The 15,087-nt window shown below is 37.3% G+C and overlaps 3 protein-coding genes and 1 long non-coding RNA gene across 5 annotated transcripts; 2 read left to right on the top strand and 2 right to left on the bottom strand.

Moving 5' to 3' along the window:
• Positions 1–2,049: 2,049 nt before the first annotated feature.
• On the bottom strand, positions 2,050–3,562 carry LOC18024920 (protein TRI1). Its single transcript, XM_006408225.2, has 2 exons — positions 3,067–3,562; positions 2,050–2,390 (listed from the first exon to the last, which is right to left on the bottom strand). Exons 1-2 carry the CDS (start codon positions 3,379–3,381, stop codon positions 2,265–2,267), a joined length of 441 nt encoding a protein of 146 aa, XP_006408288.1. The 5' UTR covers positions 3,382–3,562; the 3' UTR covers positions 2,050–2,264.
• Positions 3,563–4,196: 634 nt separating this feature from the next.
• Positions 4,197–5,252, bottom strand: LOC18024919 (ribosomal protein S2, mitochondrial). The gene has a single exon (XM_006408224.2). The coding sequence runs from the start codon at positions 5,158–5,160 to the stop codon at positions 4,501–4,503; it is 660 nt and encodes a 219-aa protein (XP_006408287.1). The 5' UTR covers positions 5,161–5,252; the 3' UTR covers positions 4,197–4,500.
• Positions 5,253–5,434: 182 nt separating this feature from the next.
• LOC18024918 (ELMO domain-containing protein A) lies at positions 5,435–8,162 on the top strand. Of its 2 annotated transcripts, none has more exons than XM_006408223.2 (10): positions 5,435–5,587; positions 6,150–6,326; positions 6,404–6,506; positions 6,592–6,695; positions 6,936–7,004; positions 7,101–7,216; positions 7,301–7,355; positions 7,527–7,647; positions 7,722–7,864; positions 7,953–8,162. In XM_006408223.2, the coding sequence occupies exons 2-10, from the start codon at positions 6,183–6,185 to the stop codon at positions 8,052–8,054; spliced, it is 957 nt and encodes a 318-aa protein (XP_006408286.1). In that variant the 5' UTR covers positions 5,435–5,587; positions 6,150–6,182; the 3' UTR covers positions 8,055–8,162. The 2 variants fall into 2 exon arrangements, with proteins under 2 accessions (XP_006408286.1, XP_024015228.1); XM_024159460.1 differs by lacking the exon at positions 5,435–5,587 and adding an exon at positions 5,604–5,862 and having other exon boundaries at positions 7,953–8,133.
• Positions 8,163–8,525: 363 nt separating this feature from the next.
• On the top strand, positions 8,526–10,010 carry LOC112089014. Its single transcript, XR_002900822.1, has 4 exons — positions 8,526–8,760; positions 9,074–9,156; positions 9,334–9,687; positions 9,756–10,010. It is a non-coding gene; the product is annotated as an uncharacterized LOC112089014 (long non-coding RNA).
• The last annotated feature ends 5,077 nt before the right edge of the window (positions 10,011–15,087 follow it).

Here is a 15,087-nt window from a genome sequence, read left to right as displayed (position 1 = left end):
AAGGAAAATCTAATAAATTTATGTAAACCCCCTTTCTCCGGACTTGAGCCCGACCTGTAAACGCCGGGATTTTCGTCACTGATCATCATAATAGTGCTTTCACTTCCTTTTCCGATTTGGGATTTTAACACTTGTAAGCTGTTTTCTCCTTTCTGGTGAACCCGTTGATTCTTCTTGGGAAATTCCGATGCTTTATCTTGTTGTTTTGCTTGGTGGGGTTTAGTTTTGTGTGAGGTTAATGCTGTTTGATTAAGGATTTGATTGGGTTTTTGTGAAGTCCAGTTTCTTGGTAATTGGGATTTCGCAATGAATGCTTTAATGTGTGTAGTGAAAAGCTTGTGGCTTCCTGAGTTGGTTTGCTTGATCTCAGCTCTTCCTCTCGAATGGTTTGTGGTTTGAATTCACGTTTCTCGGTGACTAAAAAGTCTGTGTTTACTTTTTTTTATAAAAAAAAAAAATCCCAGTGATTTCAAGTTTGCTTGACTAGATTCTAGTGCTAAAGATATCGTTTCAAGTTTGATGTGATTTTGGTTTATTTACAAGCCATTTTATTATACTATCTAAACTTTACAGTTAAAGAGGATCGTTGATCTTTTAAAACTGTCTACGTTTAGAGAGCGAGGGATCAAATTGTTTATATGCAAAGCTGTGCTGAGGCTAAGATTAGTTACTAGGTTTGTGTCTCATCGTTAATCAAGAGACTCTAGATTAGCCTCAGTGATGATACTTGAAACGTTGTTCTCTTTTCCATCTAGAGGGATTTTTCCTCTGTGATCTTGATGTTGAACTGTAACCAATTCTTGTTTGAACTGTAACAGAGTACAGACTTACTTCCATATGGGAAATATCAGCGAGTTGCCAGACGATTTATTGGTGAAGATGTTGTCACTGCTTTCGACAAAAGAGGCCGTGGCAACAAGTGTTTTGTCAAAACGCTGGCGTTTTTTTTGGAAACAACAGGATGTTGATTATGTAGAGCTTTGTGGTAAATGCTCTGCGTACTGGTCAGTTTATATATTTGAAATATATTACCCTGGGTTTGTTCCAAATCATCCCGTGACCTTTCACAGAGTTTTTGATGAGGATCTTGGATTGTTTGTAATGGACATAGCTCCCCCACCTCCACGGGAGAAACTTGGTTTTGTTAGTTTGCTGTCGAGTCTGAAAGCTGAAATTTGTATCGAGTGCAAAGCAAGAACAAATGCAGATAAAAGAGTGACGATTTTCATCTCATATAGTGTGGGGCGGTGGGCAAAGACATGCGCTTTTATATGGACCAGGTTGGAAGAGAAACAGCAGATGCAGCTTGAGTCGGTTATCAATGGGAGGACTACTACAAACTATTGCCTCTCACTTTGCTACTGAGAGTTTTGTGGTTTGTTTTCAACTTTGTCTGTCTTCTTTATCATCTCTTTTAAGTTGCTTCTATTTGGAACCTTTGTTTAATTTCCTAATCGTTTAATCAATGAGAGGCTAGGATGATGCCATTCAACGACAAATTAAATCCCCTTGGTTTTCGTACAAATGCAACAGCAATTCTTGGTGTGGTTGAGAATCATAAATCTACACACTTTGTACGCTCTTGTCAACAGCTAAAACATCCATAAACAATCAAAGATGCAAGACATTTGCAATATAATCGAAGACGTTTCACTTATGGATTCAAACATTACTTATTTAATTGTCAGAAAACCAATCTTCTTCTTTTAACTTCTATAATCCTTGCCTTCTGATGGAAGTCACCTTCTTCTACTTTGATGGAGTTGCAAGAGAAACAACCAATGTCATATTCGATTGGTTAAAAATGGCAACATGACACTAATGAAATCAAACCTGTAGCAGTAGTAGCTTTCTTGATTCCCTTAAAAACGACCTGAAGGGATCAATTACGAATACGTGGTAAATGTGGTTGATAATCTTAGCTATTGCTGATATTTTTTCGGTTATTCCAAAATTGGCAAGCGATGTACGATGATGCGTTGCTGTTGACTTCTTTTGTCAATGAACTCTGTTTCTTTCAAAGTTTAAAAATTTTGGATCCTACTAAGACTTGGCTCGACCGAGCCCATGCGTTTAGATTTACATTAGAAGAGTTTTCAAACTCATGCAAACACATTTCTTCACAAGTCAACAACATTAGTCAAACCATGTTCGGGATCATTAAAACAGACAGGAAAAGAGTGAAAAGATATTGACAACGTTAACAAGTCACTGGAAGAAGAAAAAAAAGGGCTTTATCAGTAGCTTCCATGTTGAGCAAATTGTCAAGCAGTCTTCACAAAATGCGGGGACAAGAGCTTTGTAATCTCCAGAAACCCGACTTTGTCTTTCCCTTGAAAGATTTGCTTCAGTTTCTCATCGCAGAAAATCTCCCTCTTGTCAGCAGGATTCTGATACAGAACATTTTACACAAAATTAACAAAGACATAGTGAATCTTATTATTTGGTGACCAGCTTCTCTACCAACTAAATCAACCAGTTGATATGACTCCAATACATTAACTTGATAGAATGCATCAATTCCACTGCAGTTTTAACTTGATGGAATGTGTCAATTCGGTTCATTAAGCCAAAGAGAAGGGCTTTGGTGACTGAAACCATATATCACCATCTCCCACACAGGATAAAAACGTAGGAAATGTAGCAAAGAAAGACAAAAGCAGAGTAAAAAGACAACAGGCACATGAGGGGAAATGAATGGAGAACAAATGTGAAGACTCTAAGCAAAGTAACTTTTACGATATCAGTAGACAAGAGACTCGAGAAGAAAAACTATATTAACCAGAACCACAAGGCATAAAGAAAAATGTCAGATATCTGAAATCTGAAAAGTGAATCTTTTGGGTGAATCACCCCACCAGACTTGTTTACTAAATTCATCAAGCAAGTTGAGACCAGGAAACACAAAGCAAAGTGTACCAGAGAAACCTCTAATTTTTCCGGTAAATCTTGTCTATAATTATATGCAAGAACCCATATCATCAGGAAATAGAGAATCTATCCATTCCTTAGATTATGCTCTACTCAAAAGAAAAAGAAAAAAGCAGAGAAAAAGAAAAGAGTAACCTGAAGATCATGGGACTTGACATAGGTCCAAATCTCCTTGATGGCGTCGGTACGTGTAGTTTCACCGGTACCAAGGAACTGAGCCAGAGCTGGAGACACAGGAGTCGCCTTGAAGATGCCGGTGGACCTCGGCGTCTTCTTCGCCGGAGAGACTGATTTTGGCTTTGGCTTAGGTTTGGCCTTCGATTTAGCCGCCGACTTCTTGGTGGCTCCAGCTGCGGCAGTGCTTACACTTCTCGAAGAAGAAACCACAGAAGAGTTGGCTCCAGATGCAGGAGCTAACAGCCTGAAAAACCTAGCTGCAACGAAAGACATTTCTCGCCAATCTTCGGTTTTCTCTCTTTCTCCTTCGTCGTAAACAAGTGTCTCTGTGCTCTGACTCTGTCTGTAAATTTGGGGAATTTAGGAAAGTATTTTTGGGACATGAAGGTTTGACCTTTGACTCTTACGTGTCAACCTGTCGGGTCGGGATTGGAATCTTTTGACACCGAAGCTTTTCAACTTCAAGGTTTTAGGATGAGAAATGAGAGATAGTTGAAAGAGCCCTGAAATCTTTCATATCCTTTGTACTAGTTTAAGAATCCATGGCTGTTTTGTTTCTCACTTATTCGTTATCAGATCACTGGGATAAAAAAAGACGTTTTTGTGAGTTTCAGAGGAAGAGATGTGCGCAGAACATTAATTTTTTTGGAAGCTTAATCAGATGGGGGAACTAAGCTTGCAGAGACGATCGTGATCTGAAATGAGGAGATCAATGTCTCTGAAGCTTATCGAAGCGATTGAAGGTTTTGAAATTTGCGAACTATAGTGGTCTCTGAGAACTATCCAGCTTCAAGCCAAAGCTTTTAGAGATCATCGAACGTAAGGATAAATTGGACAGACAGTAGTATTCTATTCTATGAGGACGAATAGAGGGAACTTTTGCTGAGATCAATAGGATCGACTCCCTCTCTAAAGCCATGTGCTTTGCGTTAATAAACTTTGATTGAGAAGTTATATATATAGATTTAGGACAAAGACAAAATGAAGCACAACTAGGACAACCCCACATGACCAGAAGAGAGGACCAAATCTAACATCTTTAAATGTCAACTGTCTTCCAGAGTTCTTGCCACAAACTATACAAAGGACAGTACACACCAGCTCATCCCTTAACCTGATCAGTAGATGGGTCACTACAATAATCTTAGCGAAAATGATCAATCTTAGATCCAATCATAACTTGTTTCTTACAATAATCTTATCGAATTCCAAGAAAGAAATGAACAATCTTCCAACCATCTCAGAGAGAAACAAAATCATCCAAATGTGTAAAAGCACCCCATAATTTCAAAACCACAAATTCTGAAGAACAATTATTCCAGACTGAAGAGAGCAAACTATAGATAAATCCCAATAAAAAAGTTTCATACTTTTGTTGCGAATATATCGAAATCATGCGGCTAAATCCTTGATCATATCTTCATTGCTCTCATCTTTGATCCCCATCTTCATCTGTTCCGCCACAAAGCACTTGGTGATCACATTGCAGAACAAATACACGAACTTGACCGAATCACGAGCTGGCACAGGATACGTAATCTTCTCAAAGAACTCCAATGGCACATTCGGATCCACAATCGCAACAACCGGAATCTGAAGCTTCGAGGCCTCGAGTATCACCGAGCTCTTCCTCTCAGTATCAAACACGACGACGCAATCAGGCATCGTAGTCGGACCAAAGCAAAGCTTCTTGTGCCTTGATCGGAACTTCTTAGGACTGTAACTGTTGGTTAGAAACCCTCCCATCTTCCACAGATTCATCGCGCGGTTGTGATTGTAAGAGTCCCCTTGGATCCGACGGGAAGTGAGCTCGACGATCTCGTCGAAGAGAGGATTGGTGTTGACGAAGAAGATGTTGCCTCGCATGTGCGCGAGGTTAGCGACGAAATGAGCGGCGCTACGGAGGCAAATTAGGGTTTTGTCGGAGTCGATAATGGTCATCCCGTTACGCGTCCCGTAAGCGTATTGCTTGAAATGGTGCTCGGCGGCGCGACGGCCGAGATGTGCGCCGGTGTTCAGAAGCTTCTGGATTACTGCGGCGTGAATCGTCATTTCTCGTCGGAAAAAGAGCTACCGGACGGCAGCGAGAGGAAGAGACGGTAGGGTTTAAGATTGATTTAGATCGAGTGGAGAAGCTGAAAGAAGGAAGGATGAATCTGGCCGCAGGGATTCGGGTCGGGTCGAATCAAGCCGGGCCGTAATTTTGGTATTGGCCCATTTCGGTATTCCAATGTCTAAACCAGAAATGTTAACCGGATACTTAAACCTGCACACACGTCGTTGACCAACCATGGAAATAAAATTAATTAATTTTATGGTAACGTAGTTAGAGAGCAAAGAGAAATTAAAGAAAAATAAATAAGAATTTCTGGAAATTCTGCCGTTGGCGGCGACAGTTTCCTTTGGGTATCAGATTTGGTGAGCTATTCCTACCTTTCTCTCGAAGGAAGCTCTAATTTCACTCGAGATCACGTTCCCTGTAAGAGAATCGATCAAACCCATTTCCAATTATTTGTCTTTCAGTGTGTCTTAATGACCTACAATTTTGGATTTTGTGAATGCTTTCTTGTGAAGCTTCCTGATTTGAGATTAAAAAGTCCAATCTAATAATTGGGAGGGTTTCAAGCGATCCTGGTTTGTCTTTGTCTTTTCGGAATCTCCGTTGTGATTGAAAATTAGGGTTTGTGACGGAGCTCTGTTTGATGTTCTGAAATTTAACGATTCAATGGTTGGTGACTTTGCGCAGATGCATCGGTGTGTAGTTTTCTAGATCGAAAAGTTCCCTGTTGAATTAGTCTTTCGTATTTTTTTTTTCTTTTTGTTAAAGGTTCCGTTTTATCCAATTGATCTCTTCTGTGATATCGTGCGGATAATTAAGGTCTAGTGTTCAAAAAGTCAAAGACTGAACAAATTAAAACACTTTTACTCTTTCTGCTGCATTATCATCTCTTAGAAGATAGAATCATTTCTTAGAAGATAGTCTCAAATTTTCATTTTTTTTTTTTTTTGATTAGCTTGATCTGATTTTTGGTATTATGCAGGGTCTTATTCGCTTGTATTTATTGCTTTACAAGATGGCATCTACGACTCTAAGGAGGCGGCTTCATCATGGGGACGTAGATGGGAGAAAGTATGAACGCTATGATGCAACAGACTCTGAAACTTTAAGCGAACCTTTGTTGGGAAGTAGTAGTGGTAGTAAAGACGGGTACAATGAGGTTAGTGTTTCGGTGTGTGTTTTTCAATTAGAGATGAGACGAACTCTTTTATGTATTAGCTGTGGTGTGTCTCTTAGGAGCCTACTCTGGAGGATATTTGGGAAGAAGAACGGAAGAAACAGCAAGTTCACTGGACATTAATCTTTTCTCAGTTGATTGCACAATGGGCTCAGTGGATAGGTTTGGTTTGGTTCTGTTGTTACTGTTACCCCTTGATTTTTTAAAAGAGGGATTATCAGATTACGACTTGTTTCTTGGTTTGCAGCCAAAATTGTCTTTGGATCTGGTTCACTTTTTGGGAGGTTCCTTTCTCTGCCTCAAATAGGTTCTGGTGGAAGGCTTTTGCCTCCTCCTCTTAGTATGTTGCAGGTATATTCAAAGCATCTATCTTATCTTCTGAACACATATGATATCCTTAAGAGGAGTTAATTGATTACCCTATACCATATCTCTTTGAGTCTCACATTCTATGCTACGTTATTTGGTTTTAGGAACAAAGTCAATGTGCTTCATTTCTTAAACATATTTACCATATTTTTAATTGTTGCTTCCAGTTCTCCACGGTCTACCAATTTGATATCCATTCTGTATTTTGTTACCTCTTACTAGGAAGAAAGGCTGAGAAACATTAAGCGAAGAATAGAAATACCATTTGATGGATCTCGAATGGAGCATCAAGTAAGTGTTTTCATGTTGACTCTGTTTGATTAATTCTCTATTAATTTCCGCATGCGCAAAGTTTTGTCTACATTTATGTAATCGTATGATTTACAGGATGCACTTAGACAACTATGGAGGTTAGCTTATCCACAGAGGGAACTACCACCTCTTAAATCCGAACTCTGGAAGGAGATGGGTTGGCAAGGAACAGACCCTTCAACAGATTTCCGGTACACTATAGCATATTTACTCGTTTGAATCTTCTATATCACTAGTCATTTTACTGATGATTGGTTTCATAAATTGATTTGTAGAGGTGGAGGATATATATCACTGGAAAATCTAATCTTCTTTGCAAAGACCTATCCGGTTTGTAATACATCTCTAGTTCACATCTACATCTTTGATTTTCTTATCTTCACCCTAGAAAAGGAATTATTTTAAGAGAATCAGTGCCAAAGTTGCTGACTTTACACAATTATATATTAAAGAGGTTATCTCTGAATCGCCAACGAGATTTGTAATTGCATTTTATGACAGGAATCATTCCACAGATTGTTACATAAAAAAGATGGAACAAGAGCCGAATGGGAATATCCTTTCGCGGTTGCTGGCATTAATATCTCATTCATGCTGGCACAAATGTTAGATCTTCAATCAGGTAAAAATGCTCAAGCTTGATAACTCTTCCTTTCGATTGTGAAACCGTTGAAATGTGTTTGTATCTCTCTACAGGTAAACCATCAACAATGGCCGGGATAAGGTTCTTGGCGTTTCTGGAAGAAGACGAAATGGCGTTTGATAATCTATACTGTATAGCTTTCCAAATGATGGATGCACAATGGCTTGCCAAACGAGCTTCTTACATGGAATTCAATGTAAATGTCTTTGAACCAAGCTTGTTACGGTTTTGTTATGATTTTTCCTTCTCGGTTCTGTGTTAACCGGTTTTCAATTGTGGTGCAGGACGTTCTGAAATCAACGAGGGCACAATTGGAACGTGAGCTTGCGCTGGAGGATGTTTCCAGCATCAGAGACTTGCCTGCTTTTAATCTATTGTACAAATAATCCCTAATTTTATATTTTCTTTACTTTCAATTTTCCTATAATTTCTACCTGTATTTTATATGAATAATCTGAGAAATTCAGTGCAATAAATAATTAGTTTTTGCTGAAATTCCTCGACGAATATTTTCCTTTTCTAATCGAGAGAAGAAAAAACAATGTCAGCAAATATTTAATGCAAAAGTTGAATCGATGGTTATTCCATCTACTTATTTTAGATCAATTCATTTTGTATGTAGGGAAAGAAAAAAACATATCAAAACTGGATTTGAACACAAAACTTGATGATCCCTTAGAGCATCTTTAATGCGGTTATTTTAGGGTATTTAACAGAAACTTATTAATAAACAAAAGAGCTATCGTTTCTTATTTGACAAAGATGTCTCCTATTTGGGAACTTTTGAAGACGTTTCTTCTCACACATGGCGAGATTTTATTGGTTAAAAATTAGAGAAAAAGTTTTTTTTTTCTGTCATCTCATTTTTTTCCCTTTCATTTCTCCACTGCTCTCTTTTCTCCGACGAAATCGGGACATCAGGGGTGAGAGATACCGATGTTTGTGGTTCAGAGCAAATCTAGCGATGAAATCGGGAAAGTGAGAGATACCGACGATGCGATCTCGCTACTGGAAAATCAACTGGTGACATCTTCTTCACAGCTTCTCATGGTCCTCTCACCTTGATTCAGGGAGCTGTCTCCAAAGGAGCTGGTACGATCTCTTTCTCTCTCGGAAATTTTCGAGATCCTTAGCTACTAGCTAGTGCTGATTTGAATCGTAACCGAGATTCCTCTGCTCTCTTTACTGCTGTTTGATCATAGAGAATTTGAAATATTCTTTGACTTGTTCTCCACATTTTTGATTAAATGCAATTACCCTGAAGCTTGAAACTTTGATGTCATTCTTTTGTTACGCTTATGCTGTGGCTCTTTGAATCTGTTTCCTAAGATGAAGTTTGCAAACTCAGTTTCTTCTCTAGATTGATTGAATACTGTGGCTCTTTGAACACTAAACTTGATTGCAGTTTGCCTGGATGGAACATTACCTGGTTATCATCTACACCGCGGTTCTGGATAAGGGGCTAACCGCTGGCTCATCCAACTTGAGGTATACATATATTATATATATAATCTAACTCTTATGAATGCTATTTTATTTGTATATTCGCTCAAAAATGCTAATGAGTTTTGACTATGAAAGATTCTTAGAAAATTTCTTTTATCACTCTTCTTCTTCTTCGTCTGTTTTTTCTTCTTAAAAAAATGTTTCTTTAATTTGATGCAGGGTGGAGGATGGTGCAACACACGTAGGAGCTGTATCTTCCGGAAAACCACTGGGCGTGGTTCATCAAATTATATGGAGAAAGTTTTGGCATTCACTGGAATTTTGAGTGATAAGACTGATGAGAATCCTGATTAATCCAGAATTATATATCATGAGCTAAACATTTGCTTGCAGTGACTCGGAGTATCTTTTCCTCAGTTTCGTTTTTTTTTTCTTTTTATGGACATTTTGCAGATTTCTTCAACTGGAACAGAGTTAAATTGCGTTACTGTGATGGTGCTTCTTTCACAGGCGATAGTGCAGTGTGGACGAGTATAGAGACGTCAAATTATCTCATGGTTGAAGCCACGATAGGTAAAAGAAAGATTCAAAAGAGTTATGAAACTAGAAGAAGGCATTGTTATTCAAGAAATTATATGCAGGTGATTCAAGGGAAGTAGACGAAGAGGCAAAGGAGTGGGAGCACAAGCTCTTGCAAAATAGTATGGACAAAGAGTTGCATGAACTGAACTGCCGTCTAGAGGAAAAAGAGGTCTTTTTTGCTTGTTTACTTTTTATGCACTGAAATTTCTTAGGGGGTTGAGATTTGTTCTTGTCCATAACTACATAGTCCTTGTATGAAACAGTCTGAAATGAAGCTACATACTTTTCATTAAGTTTGTTTCCAAGAATTTTTTTTTTTTTTAAGAAATCAATATGGGTCTCTCCCATTGTATAACCCAAAACCAAAAGTCTCTAAAACCAGTTTTTAATTTCACTTTTTGCTGAAAAACTATTAAAATAATAAATAAAAGACCTATAATAGTCTCTGCATTGAGGATGTTCTTATATTTTAACTAAAATATGTAGAGTTTTTATTTCTTTAGTTTGCTTCACTAAAATACGTTGATTTAATAAATAATAATAACTACGAGAAACCATTATAATCTCTTGAGCGGTGTTATTCACGTGTCTACACGTAGGGTTCCACATTTCTTATCTCCGTCTCTGTAAAAATGACAGAAGAACGTTAGGTTGAAGAAAAAGCAACAAAATTTGAACGTTACAACGGTAACTTATTCGACCGTTGTAATTATAATGAATAAAAATAATAAATAATAAATGTAGGTAATAATCTCTATATATATCCCGGCCGTGTTTACTCATTCAGACAACGAAAGTTTCATCCACCTGATTTTTACCTATTTCCCCGTTTTTACTCTTTAAAACTTTCGATTACAAAAAAAAGGACAGAGAAATTTTATTACACTGATTTTTACCTTTCAGATGTTCATTACTCTGTTTTCATTCAGTTCATCTGTTTTATTCTACCACTCAAACTTATCTCTGATTTTCTCATTCTCTGAGCAACATACAAGAGACATCACATCACCCTACAAGGTAACACATTTGGTCTAATACTTTTGTTTCTTTGCTAAACTATGGTGTTTTAGTATATATTTTGTGGAGTTTAAAACAATTTAAAGAGATTTGATCACAAAATACTCAAAATGGGGGTTATTTTTTTTTCTTCTTTCTCAATGATTTTTATGAGACTGGAAAATATAAAATATTTTTTGTTCTTACTCTATAAAATGGTTTGAGATCATTTTACTTTTCTCTTACACTTTTACAGTATATATTATGTATGTTAAAAAAAAATTCATAATTGTGTTTTCAGAATTATATTTCATCTCTTTTTTTCGGTTTTAAATCTTATTTATGGACTACTAAAAAATCAAATATATTGAGCTTTAAACTCTGAAAAGTCGTGACCCAAAAAAAAACTCTGAAAAGTAAAGTAAAAAATGATTTTAATATTCAGGTTTTTTTGTTGTCTTTTGTCTTGGGTTAACTTCTCTCGTGACTCGTTGGTTTGGTAAATTACTCTTAAATTTTTGCTTTGAAATAACAGTCGGAATTGAAGGAATCGACTTGTTTATTGGATTTTTTTTTTTTATGGTGGTGGACAAATCATGCCCTGTTTTTTTATTCCCAGTAAAAACATGGGCCTTTATATATCACAGAACAGATCGAGTAGTTCTTTTAACAGCCTAGTAAAGCCTTTCCTTGTTCTGTTATCTTGAAAAATGAGTGTTATATATGTTCCTACAAAGAAAAATGAAGACTATAATATTTATTTACTTTAATTCGGCATAGAGGGATATGATTTATGGATTAAAGTGAAACTTGCATGATAGATTTGTACAGAAGTTTCTGAAATTCAGAAAGGGATTCTAATGGAAAATTGATATGATTTTGGAGTGTATAGGCATGAATGTGAAGATGGGAGTAATGATGAGGAATAAAGATTGTTAGGCAACAGAGAAAGCTAGATGCACTCTTGGGAAGGTGTCATACTTCTTCTATTGTGGTTAGTTTAAGTGATAGTATACAGTTACGTATATTAATGATTGTGTCATGTATAGATATGTGTAGCGTACAGACAATAGAATGGGTAGGATGTACATGTTGGTAAAGAAGTAGATGTGTTACATGCGTAGTAATTAGAAGTCGTGCCTTTTCCGTAACTCCTCCGTAGTAATTATAAGTCGTCCTTATCACATGTACTTCCAGCCACGGGAAACGCTAATCACGTATGCCGTCTAGCTTAGGATAAGCGGGAAGGATCTGACGGTAAATTAGATTTCGGAGACGTTCCTGAAATTCTAGGCGGATTAGAATCGCTAAATCAGAAATCGGGAAAGGAGATTACAGATACGAATACGCAATGGAACAAACAAAGAGAGATGGTGTGAATACCTGAGGGAGGAGAGGGCTGTGAGATGAGAGAGAACATGACGGCGGAGACGGTGGGTGAGACGGTAGTTAGCATCCTGCAACTGGCTGCAAGAGAGAAAGAGAAAGAGGAGAGAAAGAGAAAGAGGGGTTTAGGATAAAAGAGAGCTATATTATTGAGTTAAGAATTTTTCCAGCTGAAGGTAACCTCGTGGAATCCAACACTGGTCATCCGGAAAGCCAATTTCACAAGTGCTTACAAATAACAGCCAGGAACAAAAACGCAATTTCTCCTGAAAGTTTTAAACGTTAATTAATAATCAGTAAATCATAGTATGCAGAGAAGACGGCAAGAGAACCTTGACGATCATACATGATAAGACGTATGGGTTTTCCAACAGTATTAAACACTGAACGTAGCAAAAAGACTGAAGCTGTATAAGCATACCTATGAAATCCATGTGTTACTTTGTCTAGACGTATATCGAGCTCCTTTGTCTAGCCCATATCTGCACACAACCAATAGACGTTTAGGACTCCAATAGACACAGAGTAACAACAATGCTATATATAAGGATCTATACCTTCAGCTATGACCCAACTCTTTCAACTCAGAGAAAGTTGTCTTGAGAAGCTCAGAATATATGCTTGAGTTGTAAGTTAGTGTGGGCGGAAGGACACCAATATATATATATATATATATATATATATATTAACTAGACTTGAACATTATTGAAACAAACAAACCGCATTACGTAGCAAAAAAGTGATGTTGCTACATGCTCAAGGGATTATACTTTCAGGTTACAAGAGTCTGTCATCATCGAAGCTTTGATCCCGCCATCATCAAAGCTTTGGCCGGAACCCGTGTCGGCATCGTCATCGACCATCCACTGCATTAATAGTGAATTAATAGTGAGAATCTTAAGATGAAGAAGATATTTTGAACTAATTAAAACTAATCCTCAATTCACCATTGAAGAAAAAGAAACACTAATTAACACTTACCTTTCTTGTAATCAGTCATGTTAAAAATTTTAAGCTTTGTATAGACACCCCAGAATCTCTTGGGATGAACTTGGTTTGGATTTGCTAGCAAAGTAATATTTTCTACTCTCCATCCATCGGCCTGCATAATCAAAATCTATCCTTTAATACAACACAAGCAAGCATCGCAATGAAATAGATTCAGCTCAAATGATAAGGAATGATAAGTAAGGACTCAGAAATCAGGATCACTTTATAATCTACAGCGGAAATGAAAGCCTTTTTCTTTTTGTTAGACCTTTCCAGGAATATTAAGGTTGTAGAAATGAGATCCCCATTTTAGAGTAGCATACCTTAAGCAGCAACTTAGAGTAGTCGGAAATACCATCAGAGACCAAAACGACCATATCCTTGTAAGATGATCCGGTGTCTCGAATCGATTTGCCCAATACTCTAACTCCCAGTAAGAACTCATCTCCGCACAAAAGTGTGACGTAAGCTTTCTTAGTTGATTCGGATCCAAACGAACCCTTGAATTGGATTGAGAAGAGGATGATAACCCAGAAACTCCCGAGTTTCACCATGGGTTCGGATCTCTTTACTTCAAGTTTGAATGAAAGCTCAGGCTTTTATATAAACGTTGAAATCGATTTGATGCTATTTGTTTCTTCCTTCATTGGATTTGATGCCACGCGCATGAAAAGACATATTTCATAACCACTCGCACTTGGTGCGCGTTGCGCGCGTTAGGCCTAATTCGTGGGTTATATAGTCCATCAATTTTGCTCATTTTTGGCTAAAATTTAAAAGTGAGCGAGTAGACTGCGTTTTACGTTATTGTCGTTTTGGTGCTGATTTTGAACAAATAGTAGACATGTTGCTAGCTCTATATTATTAACATCACTTTATATCGTTTGCGTTTTGCTTGTTATGAGTTGTCGTTTTGTTTTTTTTTTCTTCTCTGACTCTGTGTTTTGACCTATTTTTTTTTTTCTTTTCTGACTCTCTGTGTGTTTGACTTTTCTGACTCTGCTTTGTTTTTACTTCACCAATGCCTCAGCTCCCACAGTTTCTGTGGACAACACCACTGGTTGTCACATATATCTAAGCAAAGACTCATTAGAGACAGCTATAACAACTAGGCAGCCATATCGAGTGAGATAATGGTGCCTGGTGCTTACCCTGATGGAGACTGGGTATGAATTGCCTCTCTCTATCCATATAAACCAATTTTGATCTCCTTGTATTCTTCAAATTTATACACCTGAGCATTGATACATATATCTGGAGTCTGGTTACTGTGGGTGGTACTAAAATCCGCAAGTCATGAGTTATACTGTAACCAAGAGGCTCACAAGAGAGGATTCAACATCCGGACTTTACTCAAGGCTTCCTTCAGATGAGTTAGTCTGATACCTACCAGCTCCATCTGTTAGTTTTCTTTTATGCAGAATTTTGCTTCTTTATACAAATTCATATGACATTCTGTCCTTTTTCCGAGTGATAAGTTGTTTGCTTCTTTTGATCTGTAGAATATATACATTCCCAATGCCACTTGGCCTTTCTCTTTTTTCCCATTTCTAAAGACTAAAGCGATAACTATCAGGCACACATAGTGCAAACTGCAAAGGAAGGATTTTACATCCACCAAAAAATAATCAAATCAAGTTTGCAGCTTAGCTGTTGCTCTTTATGGTCTTGCTGATAATGAAGTAAGTTGTATGTTACCCTCTGCACGTTTTCTTTATTGGGATTCAATAACGCATTAGAAAGCTTTAATTGATTCACCTTTCCCTTTAGGATAATGTGTCTGATTTTATCAGGGTGGGAGGCGTCCAAAAGCTTCAAGATGGAGAGTTTATTGTTCATGTATATGTTTCGCCTTGTTACCCTTCCTCTACTTCCTTTGAGTTCTTGAAAAAAAACACATTTTGGTGTACAAACTCAAAAAGAGACAAGATTTTTTTTAAAAAAATACCGAATTTTACTGCGAATCATCTCATTTTAAAGAAGAAGAATATATAAAAAAAAAAAAAAAAAAAAAATCAA

The sequence above is a fragment of the Eutrema salsugineum genome, unplaced genomic scaffold (assembly GCF_000478725.1).
Source record: "Eutrema salsugineum unplaced genomic scaffold, Eutsalg1_0 scaffold_13, whole genome shotgun sequence".
Classification (NCBI taxonomy): domain Eukaryota; kingdom Viridiplantae; phylum Streptophyta; class Magnoliopsida; order Brassicales; family Brassicaceae; genus Eutrema; species Eutrema salsugineum.
Note: the sequence above shows the minus strand (reverse complement) of the source record. Positions and strands in the feature narration are given on the sequence as shown.

Bases quoted from the DNA above. Each gene is read 5' to 3' on its own strand.
- LOC18024920 (XM_006408225.2), bottom strand. From the start codon at position 3,381: ATGTCTTTCGTTGCAGCTAGGTTTTTCAGGCTGTTAGCTCCTGCATCT. The intron at 2,391-3,066 runs GTTACTCTTTTC...GTTCTGTATCAG, and splicing joins TCAAGTCCCATGATCTTCAG to AATCCTGCTGACAAGAGGGA.
- LOC18024919 (XM_006408224.2), bottom strand. From the start codon at position 5,160: ATGACGATTCACGCCGCAGTAATCCAGAAGCTTCTGAACACCGGCGCA.
- LOC18024918 (XM_006408223.2), top strand. From the start codon at position 6,183: ATGGCATCTACGACTCTAAGGAGGCGGCTTCATCATGGGGACGTAGAT. The intron at 7,217-7,300 runs GTACACTATAGC...ATTGATTTGTAG, and splicing joins GACCCTTCAACAGATTTCCG to AGGTGGAGGATATATATCAC. The intron at 7,865-7,952 runs GTAAATGTCTTT...ATTGTGGTGCAG, and splicing joins CTTCTTACATGGAATTCAAT to GACGTTCTGAAATCAACGAG.